Source organism: Mobula birostris, chromosome 5, assembly GCF_030028105.1.
Source record: "Mobula birostris isolate sMobBir1 chromosome 5, sMobBir1.hap1, whole genome shotgun sequence".
NCBI classification, from domain to species: domain Eukaryota; kingdom Metazoa; phylum Chordata; class Chondrichthyes; order Myliobatiformes; family Myliobatidae; genus Mobula; species Mobula birostris.
Window position 1 is genome coordinate 21,438,097 of NC_092374.1, and position 22,341 is coordinate 21,460,437.

The 22,341-nt window shown below is 42.5% G+C and overlaps 2 protein-coding genes across 4 annotated transcripts in view; both read right to left on the reverse strand.

Moving 5' to 3' along the window:
• Positions 1-5,649: 5,649 nt before the first annotated feature.
• On the reverse strand, positions 5,650-6,567 carry cln3 (CLN3 lysosomal/endosomal transmembrane protein, battenin). Its single transcript, XM_072257442.1, is given in 3 exon segments — positions 5,650-6,150; positions 6,152-6,468; positions 6,556-6,567. Coding segments are annotated over 3 exon segments (660 nt in total). The 3' UTR covers positions 5,650-5,819.
• Positions 6,374-22,341, reverse strand: part of LOC140197194 (N(4)-(beta-N-acetylglucosaminyl)-L-asparaginase-like) — a 38,144-nt gene continuing 22,176 nt past the window's right edge. The window contains exons 9-10 of one of the 3 annotated variants that reach the window (XR_011885876.1): positions 6,767-6,930; positions 6,374-6,480 (exon numbers count right to left, since the gene is read on the reverse strand). Coding sequence is in view for 2 of the 3 variants with exons in the window: in XM_072257120.1 (XP_072113221.1) it covers positions 6,836-6,930 (95 nt within the window). In the remaining variant the exon portion in view is untranslated. Of the gene's footprint in view, positions 6,931-22,341 lie in introns of all 3 variants that reach the window. The other 2 variants (XM_072257120.1, XM_072257119.1) reach the window with 2 other exon arrangements.

Sequence of the window (22,341 nt, forward strand, 5' to 3'; positions counted from 1 at the left end):
CCAACTCCGAAGTCCCACTCTTCACTGGAGGACTCATTAGACATTTCATACCAGACCACTCCTTCCCCTCACTCCACAGGAATGAGAACAAACTGTCTTTGAAATCTCCACCCACAACTATGGGAGATTCAGCTTGTGATTCAGCCTGCTCACCTACGCTCTCCTCCTCCCAGAAAGTATGGACAACCCATGGCCTCCCCTCTCCCAGGGCCCCAATAGTACCAGGCAGTTTCACTACCGTTACATCAGCGCTAGTCTGAACTAAAACAAATTTTGGGCCGCCATTTTATCAAACCTCCACTCCACAATCATAACTGCTCCTACGGCTTTAACGGTACTTAAAGTTCGAATAAACAATTCATCATAAGTACGAATGTCTACCCCACTCAATACACACACATTCATTACTAGTAACCTCATGGATTCGCACCACCGCTCAACCCCTGCAGCATCTATAATCACGTATTGTAAACACTTTTCCAAACAATAGACACAGACTTACACACACCACCCACTGGAATAATGCTCAGGGCAGTAACACAGCACCCAATGAAATCCATTCCGGACGATACCCCCACAATGAAACACCCTGGTTTCCTTGGCAGCATAAGTCTCAGCAAGACAACCTCCAGCCCAGCCAAGCTCATGAGACTGAGGCGTCCTCCCACCCCATACCCTGGTTTGTGTGGATGCTGTGTAATTTGCTACCCTGTTACAAATTTGTGCCACGAAATAACACAGTACACTGCATACGATTGAAGGAATTATATGTATCAATCTTAACTAAAGGGTCCATTCTAATTAAAGAGTCAAATGTGCACAAGTTGGAGCTCATCTTGAACTTCTCTGTCACTCGCGCTGGGCCCTCGTCAGTGTGAACGTCCACACCACCTTCCGAATGTCGCTCGCAATCCATCTCAAACGGTCTCCCACCAGATCGTATGCTACGTCCGGTTCTCCCCAGCGTCTTCTCTCTTCATCTCCCACAGAACAAAAGCCCAAGACCAACCTTACTGTCACTCACCACGAAAAGCTCCCGCTAATTGGGTGGCGCACATTCCACATCATCCCTTATCTTCAACAGTAACCCAAACAAGCTGAAAACAAGCAGCTCTTACAGAACTGCCAAAATGAAATACATACAGCATAACATCAAAACTATGAACCAGGGCATTACAATACTACACTTTTTCCATAAATGTAAATGATGTTCTGCATTTTTAATGTACAACCATGATATACTTACGTATGGAATAATATGTGTAAATTGCATGCATTTAGCATGGCGCTGTGTGCCTTTGGTTGTGTCGGTTGTTAACACAATGTACGTTTCAATGAAAATGCAAAACAATGTTTTCCCTGTATCTTGGTACATTTTAGAAGAATGATTGCCCAGCTAATATGATGAACAGAGACTGAGGCTTTGGACCTGCTCTGGGGATTTGGATCTAAGGACCGAATTTGGTTCAGAACGCTTCCATCGTTTGCATGATTTGTGTTTTTTTCCCCTCTTTTTCTGTGCATTTAGTGTCCATTTTCTAAAATTGTTTTTTTTTTTTTTGGAGTCCCTTGCTTTGTGGCTGCCTGGACGCAGACAAATCTCAATGTTGAATAATTTATATATCTTTTGATTATAAATGTGTGTGAATCTTGAATGAACCAATTACAATTTCCAGTTACCATACGAATTTGCATTACTGCACAACTGGTTTGCTTGCTGGTATAACTATGAAAAAGTACATTCAAATTTTCACGTTGCAGCTAGAAAGGAACTCAGATAGGAAGGCCAGAACTGCTGTGGGTACAAGAACTCATGAGGAAATATAATACCACACTGTGGCTGATGACCCCGTTGCACTGTTGGAGGTACACCTTCCTGTAAATCTCATTGCACCATATTGTGAATTTTCTCTGTCACTTTAACATGATATTGTGCATTCCCTTATTGTTTTATCTTTGTCCTGATTCAATGTACAGTATTGATGTTTGTAATGATCTGTCTAGACGGCAACCAAATTAAAGTTCCTCACTGCATCTCGGTAAATGTGACAATAGTAAACCAATTATGAAAAATGAATGATGTTTTTCCCCAGAGACCATTTGTAGGGATAAGGTCACTTAAGACCATAAGACATAGGAACAGAATTAGGCCATTCAGCCCATCAGGTCTGCTCCACCATTCCATCATGGCGGATCCCACTCAACCCTACAGACCTCCCTTCTTGCTATATCCTTTGATATCCTGACTGATCAAGAAATGATCAAATTCCACCTTAAGTATCTGCACGGTCTTGGCCTCCACTGCAGTCTGTGGCAGAACATTCCACAGATTCACTAATCACTGGCTAAAAAAATTCCTCCTTACCTCTGTTCTAGTTCTGGATACCCCCACCATAGGAAACATCCTCTCCACATCCATCTTGTCTAGTCCTTTCAACATTCAATAGGCTCCACCCACATTTTTCTAAATTCCAGTGAGTACAGGCACAACGTTACCAAATGCTCCTCATCTGTTGCCCCTTCATTCCTGGAATTATCCTTGTGAACTTCCTCTGGACTCTCTTCAATGACAACACATCCTTTCTGAGATACGGAGCCCAAAACTCTTGACAATACTCGCACGGCCTGACTAGTGTCTTATAAATGCTCAGCATTATCTCCTTACTTTTATATTCTATTCCCCTTGAAATGAATGCTAACTTTCCATTTGCCTTCCTTACCACACTCAACCTGTAAATTAATCTTCTGTGAGTCTTGTACCTCTGCATGTTTGATGTTTGAACCTTCTCCCCATTTAGATAATACTCCACATTATTCTTTTTACCAAAATGTATTATCATACATTTCCGAAAACTGTATTCCATCTGCCACTATTTTGCCCATTCTTCCAATCTGTCTAAGTCTTGCTGCAATCACATTGCTTCCTCATCACTACCTCCCCCTCCACCTATATTTGTATCATCTGCAAACTTTGCCACAAAGCCATCAATTCCATGATCCAAATCACTGACAAAAAAAAAACATGAAAGGTAGCAGTCCCAATACTGACCCCTGAGGAACACCACTAGTCACTGGCAGCCAACCAGAAAAGGCCCCTTTTAGAACATAGAACAGTACAGGCCCTTCGGCCCACAATGTTGTACTGACCCTCAATCCCTGCCTCCCATATAACCCCCACCTTAAATTCCTCCATATACCTGTCCAGTAGTCTCTTAAACTTCACTAGTGTATCTGCCTCCACCACTGACTCAGGCAGTGCATTCCACGCACCAACCACTCTCTGAGGAAAAAACCTTCCTCTAATATCCCCCTTGAACTTCCCACCCCTTACCTTAAAGCCACGTCCTCTTGTATTGAGCACTGGTGCCCTGGGGAAAAGGCGCTGGCTGTCCATTCTATCTATTCCTCTTAATATCTTGTATACCTCTATCATGTCTCCTCTCATCCTCCTTCTCTCCAGAGAGTACAGCCCTAGCTCCCTTAATCTCTGATCATAATCCATACTCTCTAAACCAGGTAGCATCCTGGTAAATCTCCTCTGTACCCTTTCCAATGCTTCCACATCCTTCCTATAGTGAGACGACCAGAACTGGACACAGTGTTCCAAGTGTGGCCTAACCAGAGTTTTATAGAGCTGCATCATTACCCCACGACTCTTAAACTCTATCCCTAGATTTATGAAAGCTAACACTCCATAAGCTTTCTTAACTACCCTATCTACCTCTGAGGCAACTTTCAGGGATCTGTGGACTAGTGGGGTCTCTTGTCGAGAAAGAAGCAAAGAGCCTTATGGCCTTCTTGTTGGGGTCAGTATTATATAGGGACTGGACATCTATGGTGAAAATGAGGTAATCTGGGCCATGCAATTGAAAGTTGAGAGAGAAATATGAGATAGGCACAGTGATGAAAGTAAAATGGAGGACTACGTGAGAGGAAAGCATTAGATTGTTCTAGGAGTAGGTTAAAAGGTCAGCACGACATCGTTGGTCAAAGGGCCTGTGTACTGTTCTATATTCTAAACAGAAATAGTGTAGGTAAACCTGAATTTGATTCAGATCCAAATACGTAGTATGAAAGCTGCATAAAAAATTACTGCTACAAGGGTGTAAGCCAACTCCATTGTATTCTCACACACAATCTTATGGTGATATTTTCAAGGAAATATTTTTACAGTGTAAATATGTATTAACAGAATAGGTAGAGAGAATTTGTTCCCATAGATACAGGAATGAACACATGGATCAACACAATAGCCAAAAGTGACAGGAGGGAGTAATCACTCATACAATTAGGCCCGGTCTGGAATGCACTGGCGAGGAGGTTCACAAACACAAAATAATCTACAGATGCTGGAAATCCGAAGCAACACACGCAAAATGCTGGAGGAACTCAGCAGGTCAGGCAGCATCAATGGAAAGGAATAAACTGTCAATGTTTCAGGCTGAGACCCTTCAACAGGACTGGAAAAAAGAGAAGTCAGCGTAAGGAGGTGGTGGGAGGAGAGGGAGAAGTGCAAGGTGGTACGTGATAGGTGAAACCAGGAAAGGTGGAGGGGGTGAAGTAAAGAGCTGGGAGGTTGATTGGTGAAAGAGATAATGGGCTGGAGGAGAGGGAATCATATAGGGAAGGAATAGAAGACATGAGAGAATGGGAAGGAGGAGGAGCACCGGAGAGGAGGTGATGGGCATGTAAGGAAAAAGGTGAGAGGGATGGGGAATGGTGAAATGGGGGGCAATTACTGGAAGCTCGAGAAATCAATGTTCATGCCATCAGGTGGAGGCTAAAAAGACGGAACATAAGGTGTTGCTTCTCCAATCTGTGTGTGGCCTCAATCGCAGCAGTTGAGGTGGTCATGGACTGGCATGTCAGATTAGGAATCCGAAGTAGAACTGAAATGGGTGGCTACCAGGAGATAGGTGAGGAGGAGAGACATGTTCTAGATTACTCAGGGCTTTAAGTGTGACAGGGAGGAGGAGAAGAATGTATCTGAGAGGGATAATAAATCAGACACAATAGAATGGCAGAGCAGACTCAATGGGCCAAATGGCCGAATGATGCTCCTATAGTCTTATGCTACCTGGCCCACTGAGGAGAAATTTCTTCAGCCAGAGGGTGGTAAACTCGTTGGCACAATTGGCTGTGGAGGCCAAGTCACTGGGTATGTTTAAAGTGGACATTGATAGGTTTTCATGAGTAAGGATGTCAAGTGTTATGGGGGAAAAGCAGAATGGGATTGAGAGGGATAATAAATCAGCTGTTATCAAATGCTGGAGAAGACTTGATGGGCCAAATGGCCTAATTCTGTTCCTATGTCTTACACAAATGTGTGGACCCAGATTTCAATCATGCTGTTCAAAAGGGAGCTGGACTGGTATGACAACAGAAAATACTTGAAGGCCTGGAGAGAGGGTGAGGAAATTGGACTAGCCTTTTAGTTCTTAAATAGAACTGGTAGATACCATGGGCTGAACGGCCTCCTTTCTAACTGTAACCTTTCAATGAATTGTGAAATTAACAAATGATTAAACATACATAAGGCAGAATAAATCTGTACATCTGTAGAACTGTAATTTTTCCAGTAAACACATGATATGAAATGTCACACTTTAATTGGTTCTCAATTTTTTCATTACAGGTCTTGGCTCTGTTAAAAAATAAAATCTATAATTTTGCTTGTCTGGAAGCTAATTTTTAAAGTGAAAACAAAATACTATTTAAGATACTGTAGCGGTGTACTACACACAGCGCTAAAATAACCACACGTAGTCGGTGAGTTGGAGTTGCGATGAAAGAGATTTATTCAAACTTCGCAGCCTGCTTTAAAGCATTCCCATTCCTGCCCTACCCCACACAACCTCCATTTGGAAGTGTGCTGTCAGTGACAGAAAGGTGTACTCCCCCAGGCCTGAGGAGACACTTGCAAACACCACCCCCAGGAGGCTGATCCAAGTTACGACGGAGAAGGAGACGACAATAAAGCTGGTGACGGCCGAGAAACAACAGAACAATACACGGTACCGCAGTGGAGATGGGTTTACAGTCAAAACGTCCACCTCTATTCGTGCCACCCCCTGGGACAGAGGCACTGGGCCTCCGGGTGCTGTTGCGTGGGGCAGTCGGTCCAGTAGCGCTTGCACCCTCCTGCGTGGAGAGAATATTGTGGGCAGCACTCAACATGATTATGTAGGAGAAGTTGTTACGGAGGCCAAGAATCCAGAATCCGATGATGTTTCTCCAGTAGGTCCTTCGATCCAGTGCGTTCCGGACCCTTGGAACTGTCCTCTCATCGTCCCGACCCTCGCACCGGGGACTGCTGTGGGGAATGCATATTCCCAGACCCTTTCCGCGCGCGGGATTTTCTCCCTGCTGGTGAAGATAGCCTGGCGCCCTTTTTGGGGCCGGCCCTCTGCCTGCGCGTGCTGTTTCGTGAGCCGGTTCATGTGTGCTTGAAAGTGGGTCGCCACAATACTATTGCAATGGCTTTTTCCAGTGTACATGTAGAAACAGTAAACAAAGTAAATGTTTTGCACATGACTAACACCCTTTATACTTAACCTGCACACACATTTAATTAGCAAATCAGAGAAGGCAAGGCTCAATTTCTACAGCTCATTTTAAAAATTTTAGAAGATTGCAGCTGAAACCTAGCTGGTTGGCATTTACATCAAAAATAATTTACTTAGTGCTTTAACAGAGCAGATTATTCTAAGGCTCTTCAAGAAGTGTTTATCAAACAATAGTTAAAACCCAACCACAGTATAAATACCATTGATTGCAAATAATCTGAATCTTAGAAGTCTTCAAAGTATCTTGCAAGTGATGCACCTGCAGAGCATTAAATGCAGTCCACTATTTGTTCTGAGCCTTTCGCACGATTGTAAACCATAAAACGGAATTGATCAAATCCTACAGTTTTACTGCATGCGGCACCTATAAGACAATTTAAAAAAAACATAATTGACATAATATCTCAGAAGTACAATTGTTAATATGAATCAGGGCTTAGGAACACATAGCAGTCATCAGAGAGGGATCAGAAGTGGCAAGTGTGAGCACCAAAGGCACTCAGAAATTTTTACAGATGTACCATGGGAGAGAGCATTCTAATGGGATGCATCACTGTCTGGTATGGGTGGAGGGGGGGAAGATAAGTTGTAGAGAGTTGTAAACTTAGTCAGCTTCATCATGGGCACTAGCCTCTGTAGCATCCAGGACATTTTCAAGGAGCGACACCTTAAAAAGGCCATATCCATCATTAAGGACCCCCATCACCCAAGACACGCCCTCTTCTCATTGCTACCATCAGGAAGAGGTTCCTGAAGGCATATACTCAATGATTCAGGAACAATTTCTTCCCCTCTGCCATCCAATTTCTGAATGAACAGTGAACCCATGAACACCACCTCACTACTTTTTAAATTTTCATTATGCACTACTTATTTCATTGAACTATTTTATATATACTTACTGTATTTCACATTTTCCCTCTTTCATTACGTACTGCATTGTACTGCTGCTGCAAATTTCACAACATATGCCAGTGATATTAAACCTGACTGTGATTCTGGTATAACTGTTATTATTGCTGAATGAAAAATCAAAATATTGATGGAATTCAGAAATTAAAACTGATAATATCTGAAACACAGTACAGCTGGGGATCAAATCAATGGTCGTTTATCAGCTAGAAAGACACGAAGCTGAAACATTAACTGCTTCCCTCGGAGGGTGTTACCTGACCAGTTAATACCTCCATGCCTCCTTGTGCAACTGGATCCTTAATTTCCACACTTGCAGACCCCAGCCAGTTCGGATTGGCACCAGCATCTCCTCCATAATCTCCATCAGCACAGGTGCACCACAAGGCCGTGTGCTTAGCCCCCAGCTCTATGACCTTATGACTATGTAACTAAGCACAGCTCCAATGCCATATTTGAGTTTGCTGATGTCATTGGCAGAATCAAAGGTGGTGATGAATCAGCACATAGGAGGGAGACTGAGATTCTGGCTGAGTAGTGCCACAATAACAACCCCTCACTCAATGTCAGCAAGACAAAGAAGCTGTCCTCATCAGGGGATCAGAGGTGGAGAGGGTCAGCAACTTTGATAAAGTCCACAACACTGGTGTCATCAGCAAACTTGTATATGGCACTGGAGCAGTACTTAGCCACATAGTCATAGGTGTAATGCGAGTGGAGCAGGGGGCTATGTACACACCCCTAAGGTGCTCCTGTGCTGATGGAGATTGTAGAGGAGATGTTTTTGCCAATCCGAACTGACTGGGGTCTACAAGTGATCCTGGGGTCTCCAGAATCCAATCGCACAAGGGGATATTAGGACCCAGGTCTTGGAGTTTATTGCTTAGTTTTGAGGGGATGATGGTGTGAAGTGCCAAACATTTAGGAGGGAGACTGAAAACTTGGCTGAGTGATGTAATAACAACCTCTCACTCAATGTCAATAAGAACATGGAACTGATTGTAAACTTCAGCAGAGGAAAACCAGAGGTCCATGAACCAGTAATCATTGGAGGATCAGAGGTGGAGACAGTCAGTAACTTTAAATTCCTGGATGTCTCTATTTCAGAAGACCTGTCCTGGACCCCTCATATAAATATTATTACAAAGAAAGCACGACAGCGCCTCTACTTCCTCAGGAGTCTGCGGGACTTCGGCATATCATTGAAAATCTTGACAAACTTCAATAGTTGTGTGGTGGAAAGTGTGCTGACTGGCTGCATTAGGGCTGGTATGGGACACCAACGCCTTTGAGTGGAAAATCCTACAAAAGGTAGCAGATTCGGCCCAGTACATCACCTGTAAAAACCCTCCCAACCATTGAGCGCATCCACATGGAACGTTGCCGGAGAAAAGCAGCATCCATCATCAAAGATCCTCACCACCCCTGGCCATGCTCTTTTCTCGCTGCTGCCATCAGGCAGAAGGTCTAAGAGCCTCAGGACTCACACCACCAGGTTCAAGAACAGTTACTACCTCTCAACCATCAGGCTCTTGAACAAAAGGGGATAGGCACACTCATTTAAAGACTCTGTTATATTGTTATCTCATGCTCGTTATTTACTGCTATTTATATAACCTGCATTTGCACAGTTTGTTTACAGTTTATTGTTCCTGTGTTACATTTACAGTTACTGTTCTATAGATTTGCTAAGTATGCCCCCAGAAAAAGAATGTCAGTGTTGTATGTGGTGACATGTATGCACTCTGATAATAAACTTTATTTTGAACTTTGAACTACCCTTAGAAGTTTATTTATTTACACCAAGTAATCATTGCCCAAGGTTATTTAAGAGCTTTTATCTCTTTCCATTCAAGGCAACCACAATAAAATATCCTGTTACTATCAGCCGCTTCACTGTTTCTCTATTGTGTCTATAAAACAGTACAGTTTAGTTAACAGGGAGAGAACCATTGGAAATCGGAGCAGCAGGAGGCCATTCAACCCTGAATCTTGCTTCTTATTCAACATAACCCAGTATAACCTATTCCTTGATCCTATCATTCCTCGGAGTAAAACTCAATTCCTTTATAGAAACTTGTTCTTGGACATGCTTTTGGTACTGTTTCTCCTGATCAAAATTGATCTATCTCCCTTTGATAGCTGTCCCAGTTGTACTCCACCAGAAATGGCACTAATGATATAATGTTAAATAAAGATAAGTCAGAGTGCGAGAAGGAGATAGAGAGCCCAATGGCACGATGTGATGAAACCTTTTTCTCAATGTCAGTATATTCCTTCATGTGGAAGGGAGGTGGAGTACACATGCCTGTCTTTATCAGTGTTGAGGAAGCAATGGTTAAGCTCCTAGGAGCAAATAACAGTCTGCCTGGTAGACGCCATGACCAAGAAAGCTCACCAGTGACTACTTCCTCAAAAGACTAAAGAAATTTAGCATGCTGCCTTTAACCTTCACCAATTTTTATAGATGCACAGTAGAAACGATCCTATCTACTTGGTTTGGCGACTTCTTGAAATTGTTGCAGAGAGTTGTATACACAGTTCTGCACATCACGAAAGCCAGCCTCCCCTCCATGGACTCAGTCTACACTTCTCACTATTTTGATAAAGCAGCCAAGATAATAAAAAACCCACTCACCCCCAGATTTTCTCCCTTCCCCTTCTCCTCCTTGAGAGCAGAAGATACAAAAGCTTGCATGCATGTATCACCAGGCTCAACGATAACTTCTATAAGACTGAATCGAACTGTCCCCAAATATGATAAGATAGAACATAGAATAGTACAGCACAGTACAGGCCCTTCGGTCCCCATTGTTGTGCCAACCTCAAACCCTGCCTCCCATATAACCCCCCACCTTAAATTCCTCCATATACCTGTCTAGTAGTCTCTTAAATTTCACTAGTGTATCTGCCTCCACCACTGACTCAGGCAGTGCATTCCACGCACCAACCACTCTCTGAGTAAAAAACCTTCCTCTAATATCCCCCTTGAACTTCCCACCCCTTACCTTAAAGCCATGTCCTCTTGTATTGAGCAGTGGTGCCCTGGGGAAGAGGCGCTGGCTATCCACTCTATCTGTTCCCCTTAATATCTTGTACACCCCTATCATGTATCCTCTCATCCTCCTTCTCTCCAAAGAGTAAAGCCCTAGCTCGCTTAATTTCTGATCATAATACATACTCTCTAAACCAGGTAACATCCTGGTAAATCTCCTCTGTACCCTTTCCAATGCTTCCACATCCTTCCTATAGTGAGGTGACCAGAACTGGACACAGTGCTCCAAGTGTGGCCTAACCAGAGTTTTATAGAGCTGCATCATTAACCCGCGACTCTTAAACTCTATCCCTCGTCTTAACTACCCTATCTACCTGTCAGGCAACTTTCAGGGATCGGAGGACATGCAGCCCCAGATCCCTCTGCTCCTCTACACTACCAAGTACCCTGCCATATACTTTGTATTCTGCCTTGGAGTTTGTCCTTCCAAAATGTACCACCTTACACTTCTCCGGGTTGAACTCCATCTGCCACTTCTCAGCCCACTTCTGCATTCTATCAATGTCTCTCTGCAATCTTTGACAATCCTCTGCACTATCTACAACACCACCAACCTTTGTGTCATCTGCAAACTTGCCAACCCACCCTTCTACACCCACATCCAGGTTGTTAATAAAAATCACGAAAAGTAGAGGTCCCAGAACAGATCCTTGTGGGACACCACTAGTCACAATCCTCCAACCTGAATGTACTCCCTCCACCACGACCCTCTGACTTCTGCAGGCAAGCCAATTCTGAATCCACCTGGCCAAACTTCTCTGGATCCCATGCCTTCGGACTTTCTGAATAAGCCTACCGCGTGGAACCTTGTCAAATGCCTTACTAAAATCCATATAGATCACATCCACTGTACTACCCTCATCTATATGCCTGGTCACCTCCTCAAAGAACTCTATCAGGCTTGTTAGACATGATCTGCCCTTCACAAAGCCATGTTGACTGTCCCTGATCAGACCATGATTCTCTAAATGCCCAGAGATCCTATCTCTAAGAATCTTTTCCAGCAGCTTTCCCACCACAGACGTAAGGGTCACTGGTCTGTAATTACCCAGACTATCCCTACTACCTTTTTTGAACAAGGGGACAACATTCGCCTCCCTCCAATCCTCCAGTACCATTCCCGTAGACAACGAGGACATAGAGATCCTAGCCAGAGGCTCAGCAATCTCTTCCCTCACCTCGTGGAGCAGCCTGGGGAGTATTCCGTCAGGCCCTGGGGACTTATCCCTCCTAATGTATTTTAACAACTCCAACACCTCCTTTTCCTTAATATCAACATGCTCCAGAACATCAGCCTCACTCATATTGTCCTCACTGTCATCAAGTTCCCTCTCATTGGTGAATACTGAAGAGAAGTATTCATTGAGGACCTTGCTCACTTCCACAGCCTCCAGACACATCTTTCCACCTATATCTCTAATCAGTCCCACCTTCACTCCTGTCATCCTTTTGTTCTTCACATAATTGAAGAATGCCTTGGGGTTTTCCTTTACCCTACTCGCCAAGGCCTTCTCACACCCCCTTCTTGCTCTTCCTCAGCCTTTCTCCCTCTGTCCCTCTCACTATACTCCATATCATTCTCTGGGCTTCCCCCCTCCCCCTTTCTTTCTCCCTGGGCCTCCTGTCCCATGATCCTCTCATATCCCTTTTGCCAATCAACTGTCCAGCTCTTGGCTCCATCCCTCCCCCTCCTGTCTTCTCCTATCATTTCGGATCTCCCCCTCCCCCTCCCACTTTCAAATCTCTTACTAGCTCTTCTTTCAGTTAGTCCTGATGAAGGGTCTCAGCCCGAAACATCGACTGTACCTCTTCCTAGAGATGCTGCCTGGCCTGCTGCGTTCTCCAGCAACTTTCATGTGTGTTTCATGACATATGCCAGTGACATTAACCCTGATTCTGATTCAGTGGCTACTTTATTAGGTGCATTTGTACACCTGCTCGTTATCTGATCAACCAATCCTGTGGGAACAACTCAATGAATGAAAGCATGCAGATATAGTCAAGAGGTTCAGTTTTTGTTCAGACCAAACGTCAGAATGAGACAGAAATACAGAAATGTGATCTAAACATGAGGAATTCTGCAGATGCTGGAAATTCAAGCAACACACATCAAAGTTGCTGGTGAACACAGCAGGTCAGGCAGCATCTCTAGATAGAGGTACAGTCAACGTTTCAGGCCGGGTGATCTAAATTAGTTTGACGCTGGTGTGATCGTTGGTGCCAGACAAGGCAGTTCGAGCATCTCAAAAAAATGCTGATCTCCTGGAATTTTCATGACAACAGTCTCAGTGGTTCAAGAAAAAAAAAAATCATTCAGTGAGCAGCATTTATGTAGATGAAAACACCTTGTCAATGAGAGAGAGAGTAGAGGAGAATGTCCAGACTGATTCATGCTGACAGTAACTCAAATAACCACATATTACAGCAGTGGTGTGCAGCATAGCATCTCTGAATGCACAACACATCAAACCTTGAAGAGGATGGGCTACAGCAGCAGAAGACCATACTGGGTTCCACTTCTGTACCTAATAAAGTGGCCAATTAGCAGACATTCTACCATATTTATCGAATTCTGTGACATGTTCAGCTAACACTGCAGAACGAACACTGACACAATACTGGTTAATTTTGCAAACAGCTTAATTCTCTCTTTATTCTCTTTTCTACCAGTGGGTAGAAGTTACAATGCCTGAAAATACGTACCACTATGCTCAAGGACAGCATCTAGCCCACTAATATCAGACTCTTGAACGGATATCTTTATGAGATAGACTCTTAACCTCACAATCTACCTTGATATGTACTTCAGAACTTCATCGTTGACCTGTAATGTCCTTTCTCTGTAGGTGTTACACCTTATTCTGTATTGTTATTTTACCTTGTTCTACCTCAATGCCCTGCGTAATGATTTGATCTGTATGAACAGTATGCAAGGCAAGCTTTTCACAGTATTTCGGTATAGGTGACAATAATAAACCAATACCATTTCCTGGTTGCTGTGCTGATCTGCCACGTGCAGAAAGTATTGGCCCTGCAACAAGTTATTTAATCAGGTGTGTAAAAGGAGATTTTGCCATTGATAGGGAGAATTTCTTTGGACTGGAGTTGGTGCTAAGGACCCTAATCACAGAAGATATGCCTACATTTACACCAGGGCTTTGGAAAAGCTGAGGGGATGTGAGAACTCATTTGTTTCCTGGATAGACTTTACCTTCAAACTGTAATCATGGACAAGTTATTGAGGACTCTAGTATTTATCGTTGTGAGGAACAGCAGAAGGAGAGACCAAAGAAGCGTTTACTTGATTTGTATAAACCTTTTCAATGTTGTATTAGTAGAGGTGACATAAGATGCTTGAGAGAGTGAAGCAAGTGAAGTATAATCTAAAGGTTTGATCTATGTTGGTCCTTGTAACTAATTGCATAATAAAACAATTTCCTTACATATATTGATTGGATCAGATTCCATCCTCAGGGAGCCCCACCACCCAGGACATGCTCTCTTCTCACTGCTGCCAACAGAAAAGTGGTACAGGAGCCTCCGGACTCACATCACTAGGCTCAGGACCAGTTATTCTTGAACTAGAGGGGATAACTTCACTCAACTTCACTTAACCCATCATCGAAATATTCCCACAACCAACAGACTCACTTTCAAGGACTCTTCGTCTCATGTTCTAGATATTTAAAGCTTATTTATTTATTAGTATTATTTATTTTCATATTTGCACAGTTTGTTGTCTTTTGCATACTGGGTGAATGCCAAAGTTGGAACAGTCCTTCACTGATTTTGTAATGGTTATTATTCTATGGATTTACTAAGTATGCCCGCAAGGAAATGAATCTCAGGGTTGTATAAGGTGACATGAATGTACTTTGATAATAAATGTACTTTGAAGCTTTAGTTTTAAAACTCTATTCTATGCACCAGTGTTTTACAACAGTTGGGGATGGAACAAAATTGTTGAGGTGGAAAGTCACCTTTGTCTCTGCAAAAGTTTTGGAGTTGCACAGCCAGGATCATTCTCATGGAGAAGTCTTCTTGTTTTGTTTTTAAATGCAGAGCTTAAAATAGCTCTATCATTCCAGGTGGTTCATAATAACCAACAGACCCCTTCATCAAGTTCGTCTTAATGTTTATTTAAACCTGGAATCTAGTCATTCAGCTGTCATATTATGCCCATGCTGGCTCTTTGTAGGAAAGAACTGCAGGTCCTATTGTCAGGGAATAGTCCTAGTCTCTATTATATTGATGGCATGGCAGTGTAGCAGTTAGTGCAATCACTTTACAGCATCAGCAATCACTGACTGGGGTTCCTGCCTGTCTGTAAGCTTTTCTGTTCTCCTCACGACTGTGTGAAATTCCGGGTGCTCCAGTTTCTTCCCACATTCCAAAAATGTACGGGTTTGGGTTGGTGAGATGTTGGCTCACTATGTTGGTGGTGGAAGCATGGCGACACTTGCAGGCTGCCGTCCCCCCCCCCCCCCCCCGCACAATACTCAGACTGTGTTGGCTGTTGTCATAAAACAACATGTTTCGCTGTATTTTTCGATGTTTCAATGTAGGTGTGACAAATAAAGCTAATTATTAAGACCTTTAAGATCTTAATCCTGTTCCTGCTCCAAGTGTTAGAGATGGGGACTTAATAGTTGGTCTGAACATAATGGACCAGTTTCTCTGCTCTATGACTCCGATTCCTCACAAGCCTATCCAGGTTCTCTTTTGAAAAACTTGATTTATTGTTTCCACCACCTTTTTAACCATTAAATTCCATATCAAATTCATGAGACTATAAGACACAGAAGCAGAATCAGGCCATTCGACCATAAGTCTACTCCGCCATCCCATCATGGCTAATTTATTATTCCTCTCGGCCTCCTTCTCCTGCTTTCTTCTCATAATCTTTGATGCCCTTACTAACCATGAACCTATCATCCTCTGCTTTAAATATACCCAACAACCACAACGGTATTGGTGAATGGCGGTGCTGGCTCGAAGGGCCGAATGACCTACTCCTGCACCTATTGTCTATTGGCTAACTTAAGACTCCACAGGCATCCATAGCAATGAATTCCACAGGTTCAACACCCACTAGCTAAAGGAATTCCTCCTCAACTCTGTAGGGAGATTCTTCTAGTCTGAGGCTGTTCCCTCTGGACCTAGACTCCCCCACCATTGGAAACATCCTCTCCACGTCCACTCTATCTAGGCCTTTCAATATTCAATAGGTTTCAATGAGCTCTACTGTCATTCTAAACTCCAGCAAGTACAGGCTCAGAGCCATTAAGCTCCTCATACCTGAACCCTTTCAATCCCAAAATCATTCTCATGAACCACACCTGGACTCTCTCCAATGCTAGCACATCCTTTCTTAGATAAGGAGCCCAAAACACAAAGGTTTTCCTTGTGCTGCATCTCAACTGCTTCTTGCCTCTCACAACCACCCCCCCCCCCACCCCCCACTGCCACCATCCCCGTATGGTTCACTTCCTTTGGATATGATTCCTTGATGCTGAGAGGAACATGTCCTAAACCTGTCTAAATCTTGTACAACTCCAGCTTCTTCCTCTACTGCTCACCGCTTATGCCTGCTCTCTCCAGAACATTCATGTTCTTACTTAAGTTTGGTGACTAGATTTTAATGTTATACTCCAGATGTTTAAAATAAAAGTTCAACAGAAGCTCTTTGACATAATGTTATCAGAGATGCTACCCTTTGTCAACATCACCAGTTTCTGAAATAAACTCATACTTCTCATAAAAACTTACTTGTTACAAAATGTCACCTTGAAAGCAAGCTATCATTATATTTGATTTCATATATGGATCCTAAATACTCTATCCCACTAGGTGCCACAGGACATTAATCCACAAATGCAAGGGATTGTTAACAGATTCCCAGCACTCCTATCAATTTCCCAGCAGGAGGGGAATAATACAAAATAAAACTAATCTAGTCTGCCGTTTAGAAATTCAAATTGTTTCCTTTCCAGCAGGTGCACTTCCCACATGTTGTCTTCAGTCCTATATATACTGAATGTATCTCATACAAAATAAAAATCACAGTAGGCTTTCAGTAGTTTATTGAAGGCATTCTGCAGTCCTCTAGAGGCCCTATTACATGTTCTGAATCATGTATTCTTGCAGATCAGAAATCATATTTCCACTTACCCACTAGAATTATCAATTTTTCTGAAGTACAGCATATATCATATTTTGTCATCTAAAACAGTTTGCCGGACTGGGAACTTATTGACTTCCAACAAATGCAGACAATTGTTAACTGTTCCTTTTGGAAAAAGTTTTATGAATCTTAATACTACAGAGTCTGCACCATTCTCTAAACATTTCAACAAAGCAGCCAGCTTTGTTACTACTGAGCTAAACCAATATTAGGAGATGACAACTCTAAATAACTAAGTTGTGGAAGAAAGATAGCCCCATGGGCTAGAACAATCTCAGCTGAAGGGTCAGTGGACCACTAGAAGCTTGGGAATACAAATGAGGGTAGGATTTTCACAGTGAAAGGTAGGGCCATTATGACTGTTCTGGACAAAGGGATCAAAGAGTAACACATACAAAAAAAGCTGATGAATCTCATCAGCTCAGGCAGCATCAAGGGAAAGGAATAAACAGCCAACATTTCAGGCCGAGACCCTTCATCAGGACCTAGGAGTGCGAGCACACAGTTCCCCAAAAATGGCAAGAAAATTTTTGGCACACTGGCCTTCATGAGCTGAATATTGAATATAGAAGCTGGGATGTTATTTGCCATTGTACAAGATAGGGACACATTTGGAGTAACACACATCAAAGTTGCTGGTGAATGCAGCAGGCCAGGCAGCATCTGTAGGAAGAGGTGCAGTCGACGTTTCAGGCCGAGACCCTTCATCGACTGCACCTCTTCCTACAGATGCTGCCTGGCCTGCTGCATTCACCAGCAACTTTGATGTGTGTTGCTTGAATTTCCAGCATCTGCAGAATTCTGCAGAATTCCTGTTGTACACATTTGGAGTATTGTGTTCTGCTATAGGAAAGATGTGATTAAGCTGATGGATATCAAGGAGATGTAAAAGGCTGTTGCCAAAACTCAAGGAACTGAGTTATGGGGAGAGGTCGAGCAGACTGGGACATTTTGCATTGTAGAGCAGGAGAATAAAATCAGATCTTACAGAGGTGTATGAAATTATCAAGGACATAGAAAGATCAATGTGCCAAGTCTTTTTCCCAGGCTTAGGGAATCAAGAACTAGAGGTCATAGAGAGAGATGAATTTGACAGGCAACCAAGGGGGTAATTTTTTGTTACCCAGACGGTGGTCATATAACAGATTGAACATGCTTGCTTGGCATGGATCAGTTGGACCGAAGGGGAATGGCAACCAGACTGCCGGAACAGTTAGTGCAGAGGCTGTGGAGGTGGATGTTGGTAAGACCTCAAAATCAGGAATCAAAGGTTGAGCATGGTGCGACCAATGCGCTGAGCTGCGTATATTTCAATGCAAGAAGTATCACAGGAAAGGCGGATAAACTCAGGGTACGGATGAGCACCTGCAGTTATGACATTGCAACCATTAGTGAGACTTGGTTGCAAGAGGGGCAAGACTCCGTAATCCGGGCTTCCATTGGTTTATACATGACAGAGCAGGAGGGATTAAAGGAGGAGGTGTAGCGTTACTAGTCAGGGAAAATGACACAGCAGTGCTCAGTCAGGACAGACTGGAGAACTCATCTAGTGAGGCGTTATGGATGGAAATGAGAGATAAGAAAGGTATGACCACGTTAATGGGGCTATTTGCAAATGTGCAAGCCATAGAGAACAAGGTGGATGATCTTAAAGGGACACTCACCTACTGCAGGGAGATGCAGAACTGCTGTCTATTCGGTTTCACTGAGACCTGGCTCTCCCCTGCCACCCTCGACTGTGCTATCCGACCAGAGGGATTTTCGATCCATCGGATGGACCACACGGCGTCTTCGTGCAAGACGAGGGGAGGTGATGTCTGCCTACTGATCAACACTGCATGGTGCTCGGACACAGTGGCACTGACAAGCTCCTGCAGCCTGGACCAGGAACACCTGTCGGTGAAGTGTCGTCCCTACCATCTGCCACGGGAATTCACCTCGGTCATACTGACAGCGGTCTACATTCCCCGGCTACATTTAAAGTATAAAGTATTTTACAGGCCACCGAACAGTCCGTAAAAATTAGAGGATCAATTTTGCAGAGAGGTCACAGACTGTTGCAAGAAACATAATGTTGTTACAGTCATAGTCATACTTTATTGATCCCGGGGGAAATTGGTTTTTGTTACAGTTGCACCATAAATAATAAATAGTAATAAAACCATAAATTACTATTTATTATTTATGGTGCAACTGTAACGTCATAATAGATGATTTTAACTCTCCACATATTGACTGGGACTCCCATTCTGTAAAAGGACTAGATAAGATAGAGTTTGTCAAAAGTGATCAGGAAAGTTTCCTTAATCAGTACATAGAAGTACCAACAAGTAAGTGTGTGATACTTCATCTGCTACAGGGGAATGAGACAGGGCAGGTAACAGAAGTTCATGTAGGGGAACACATTTGCATCTAGAGATCACAATGCCCTTGGTTTCAAAGTAAATATGCAAAAATAGATAGTCTGGTCCGTGGGATGAGATTCTAAATCGGAGAAAGGCCACTTTTTTTTGGTTTATCAGAAATGATCTGGCAAGTGAGGATATGGACAGGCTGTTTTCTGGCAAGGTGCACTTGCTAAGTGGGAGGCCTTCAAGATTGAAATTTTGAGAGTTCAATGCTTGTATGTGCCTGTCAGATTAAAACGTAAAAATAACAAGTGTAAGAACCTTGGTTTTCAAGAGATATTGATGCCTTGGTTAAGAAAAAAAGGAGCGGAATAGCAGGTATACTTCTATGTTTCAAGCTGAGAACCTTCATGAGTCCTAAAACAATGACTGTTTATTCTTCTTTAAAGATACTGCCTGACCTACTGAGTTCTTCCAGCATTTTGTGTGTTTTACCCTGGGCTTCCAGCATCTACAGAATCTCTTGTGATAAAGATGTCCTGAAATGCTTTATCATCATTGATGAATATTAATTATGTTACGAAGGTGGTTATTTAGTCTACTGTTGTTTTACAGTTGTTACATTTCTAACAATATGGCTATAGTAATGCATTAAAAATATTTGTTTGCTTTAAGATATTTCTCAATGTCCAGAGGTTAGTAAAGTTGGAAGATAAACGGATTGCTATTTTACTCAGTGTTAATCATCAACATAATTAACACCACAGTTCTTTTGAGTTATCTTGGCTTAACAATTTTTAACTGCCAACTGTGAAATAGTAGGGGCTGTTTCCACTTTTAGAACTGAGAATTATTATGTTAATCGGCAATATAGTCATTTGCTTAATTAAGCACATGTAAATTCAGACAAAAAAGGTCAAAATTTGACTCATTTATTCCAAGTTGCTGAGTATTGCCAAGTCCAGTGCTTTAAAAAAAAGAGCTCAGTGTTCTTCATTGAGGATGGTTAATGTACAAGGAGTGTTTGATGGCCCTGGGCCTGTGCTTGCCAGAGTTTAGAAGAATGACGGAGGATCTCATTGAAATCTATCAAATATTGAAAGGCCTAGATAAAAGCAAATATGAAGAGGCTGTTTCCTTTTGTGGGGGAGTTCTTGATTAGTAAGGGTGACAGAGGGCATGGGGAGAAGGCAGGAGAATGGGGAAGAGAGGGATAATAAATCAACCATCAAGCAGACTTGATAGACTGAGTGCCCTAATTCTGCTCCCATTTCTTATTAGGAAAAACTTTTTCACCCAGAGAGTGGTGGATATATGGAATGCTCTGCCCCAGAAGGCTGTGGAGGCCAAGTCTCTGGATGTTTTCAAAAAAGAGATGGATAGAGTTCTTAAAGATGGCGGAATCAAAGGTTATGGGGATAAGGCAGGAACTGGATACTGATACTGTATGATCAGCCATGATCATAGTGAATGGCGGTGCTGGCTCAAAGGGCCAAATGGCCTACTCCTGCACCTATTGTCTATTTAAAAAATTTCTTGTAATTTATTCCAAGTTGCCAAGTATTTCCAAGTCCAACACTTAAGTAAATCCAGTGAGGACAGCTCAGCTCCTCAAAGTCAGTCTAAAAGTCTCCCAAAAGATCACTTATTTCAAACTGACTAAAAAAGTATAATCATTGCAGGAACTAAGATTGGCTCTACAAGACCTGCCAGCCAGTCCAACTTTCCTGATCTTTCCCCAGAGCCTTGCAGATTTTTTCTATCAATATCTGTCCTGAAATTTGGGTTGTCTCAATTTATGTTTTAAAATATGTTAAATTACTCACATTAAAGGGCTTCCTACATCTATCCTTCAGTGCTTTTGATCTTGTAACCACTGCTTTTAACTGAATTCCACCTGTACCTGATTCAAAAGTCTGGGCAAATTCTCTAAAATATTCAATTTGGCCCTTCTCAAGTCTATGCGAATGTAAAACACAATGAGCTAGATGAGGAATTTCATCCTACACCTCGGAATACAAACCTGTCTATTTTATCACCCCAGAATCTGGCTGCCTTTCGGATGGAGATGCTGAATATACCCAAGGCTGAGACAGATTGATTTCTGGACAATATAAGAGTGACGGGATGCAGGGAAACTGGGCGGGAATGTCAAGACCAAGATCATTTCAACCATAACCTTACTGGCCTAGTGTGATACTTTTTCACTCAGGATTTCAAAACTGCTTTGGAATTTGTACTGTGCTTCTTGTCTCTGGTCTCAATTCGTTCCCTCCTCCAAAAAAAAAAGGTTCAACTAGTTTCACAGTCTAACAGCTCATAGGAAAACAAGATTTATTTCTGTCTTGTTGCTATGTACTTTCACAGTATTTCCCCAAAGGCAGGACAGCAACTCACAATTATAGCTGCATGTCACTACAACTATTGTCAGCCCATTTTTGTTGTGTGTGGGTTTTTATTGATTCTGTTGTATTTCTTTCTATTTACTGTGAATGCCCACAAGAAAATGAATCTCAGGGCTGTATATGGTGACATACATGTACTTCGGTAATAAATTTACTTTGAACTTTGAATGGACAAGGATATTCAACTATTTGCTCAAAGCCTCCTTCAAGGAAGGCAACATTCCCACTGATCCCGAGGAATCTTTGGCACATGGGTACTCAAACTAGAGAAGTAGCATTTGGGATAGTAAATTTACTCTTAACTTTGAAGTAAAAAGTTCAAAGTTCAGAGTGAATGTATTATCAAAGTATGTATATGTATACAGGTCGACCTTCACTAATCCGGCACCATTGGGACCTGAGGAGTGCCGGATTAGTGAAAATGCCGAATTACAGAAGGATCACACTAAGCATAATCAGTGCCGGATTACAGGTAGTCAGATTAGTGAAGGTCGACCTGTACTACCATGAGACTCAATTTCTTGCAGGCATTCACAGTCAAACAAAGAAATACAATAGAATCAATGAAAAACTACGCACAGACTGATGAACAACCAATATGCAAAAGACAAACTGTGCAAATACAGAAGTAAAGCTAATAATAATAAATAAACAAACAAATAAATGAAGACCACTGAGAACATGAATTGTAGGGTCCTTGAAAGTACGTCCATAGGTTGAGAACAAATATATAATCAAGGACAAGAACACTTTGTCCAACTCAGTCTATGCAACTTGTAATTATACAAATTTATTTCATAGATTGCAAAACTATGACATAAATTTATATACTGAAAGATGTTGAAATCCTGAAATAAAAACAGAAAGCATC